The sequence below is a fragment of the Gavialis gangeticus genome, unplaced genomic scaffold (assembly GCF_001723915.1).
Source record: "Gavialis gangeticus isolate Ggan-Ray unplaced genomic scaffold, GavGan_comp1, whole genome shotgun sequence".
In the NCBI taxonomy this organism is placed as follows: Eukaryota; Metazoa; Chordata; order Crocodylia; family Gavialidae; genus Gavialis; species Gavialis gangeticus.
In genome coordinates, this window is record NW_017729000.1 from 10,101,893 (window position 1) to 10,102,574 (window position 682).

The 682-nt window shown below is 40.8% G+C and overlaps 1 protein-coding gene across 1 annotated transcript in view; it reads left to right on the forward strand.

Annotated features, from left to right (window-relative positions):
* Positions 1 to 474, forward strand: part of LOC109289771 (short transient receptor potential channel 7-like) — a 3,071-nt gene extending 2,597 nt beyond the window's left edge. The window contains exon 3 of the mRNA XM_019505973.1: positions 400 to 474. Coding sequence (XP_019361518.1) covers positions 400 to 474 — 75 coding nt within the window. The remainder of the gene's footprint in view (positions 1 to 399) is intronic.
* The last annotated feature ends 208 nt before the right edge of the window (positions 475 to 682 follow it).

Here is a 682-nt window from a genome sequence, read left to right on the forward strand (position 1 = left end):
AAGGGGGGGGGGGGGGGGGGGGGCACTTCCAGTCTTTCTACTACTATAAAAAACCCTCAGACTCAGATTTTTTCCCCCATTTTTATAAATGACAGTTCATTAGAAACGAAGAACTTCTTTTTCACTGTGAAATCTAGGCTTTCTAAATCAAGGACTGATATACCCAATTTACTATATTAGAAAGAAGAACAGGAGAACCAAAAGGCTTATCCTCCTCTCCACCCATGACCACCATTTTGTATGTACAAGAGGGAGCAAAGCTTCCATTTTAAATCCCCGAGGAAAAGTCATGCTATCCCATAACCTTAAAATTCGGGGGTAACTGGTGAGGGAAGTTAAGAACACAAGTATATGCTTAACGCTTTTGCTCTCCAAACCTTGTGTTTTTTTTCTTCACAGCAGCCTTTTTCAACTCTTAAATTGCCAATCTGTACCTGTTTATCTGGGATTGGCTTTGAAAGTGCTGAATACTAGAGCGCGCAGACGTGAATGCAATCGAAATGCTTTGGATAATAACTATGTACAGCTTGTATGGTACCTGATCCAAAATTCATACACATCTCACTCTGAAAGATAAACTGATGTAATCCCTCACTTTTAATGTATAGTAGCAAAACTCTAAAATACGAGAACTCGCGGGGTGCACATAGGACGTCATAGTGGCGTGGTAGGGACAAAAAGG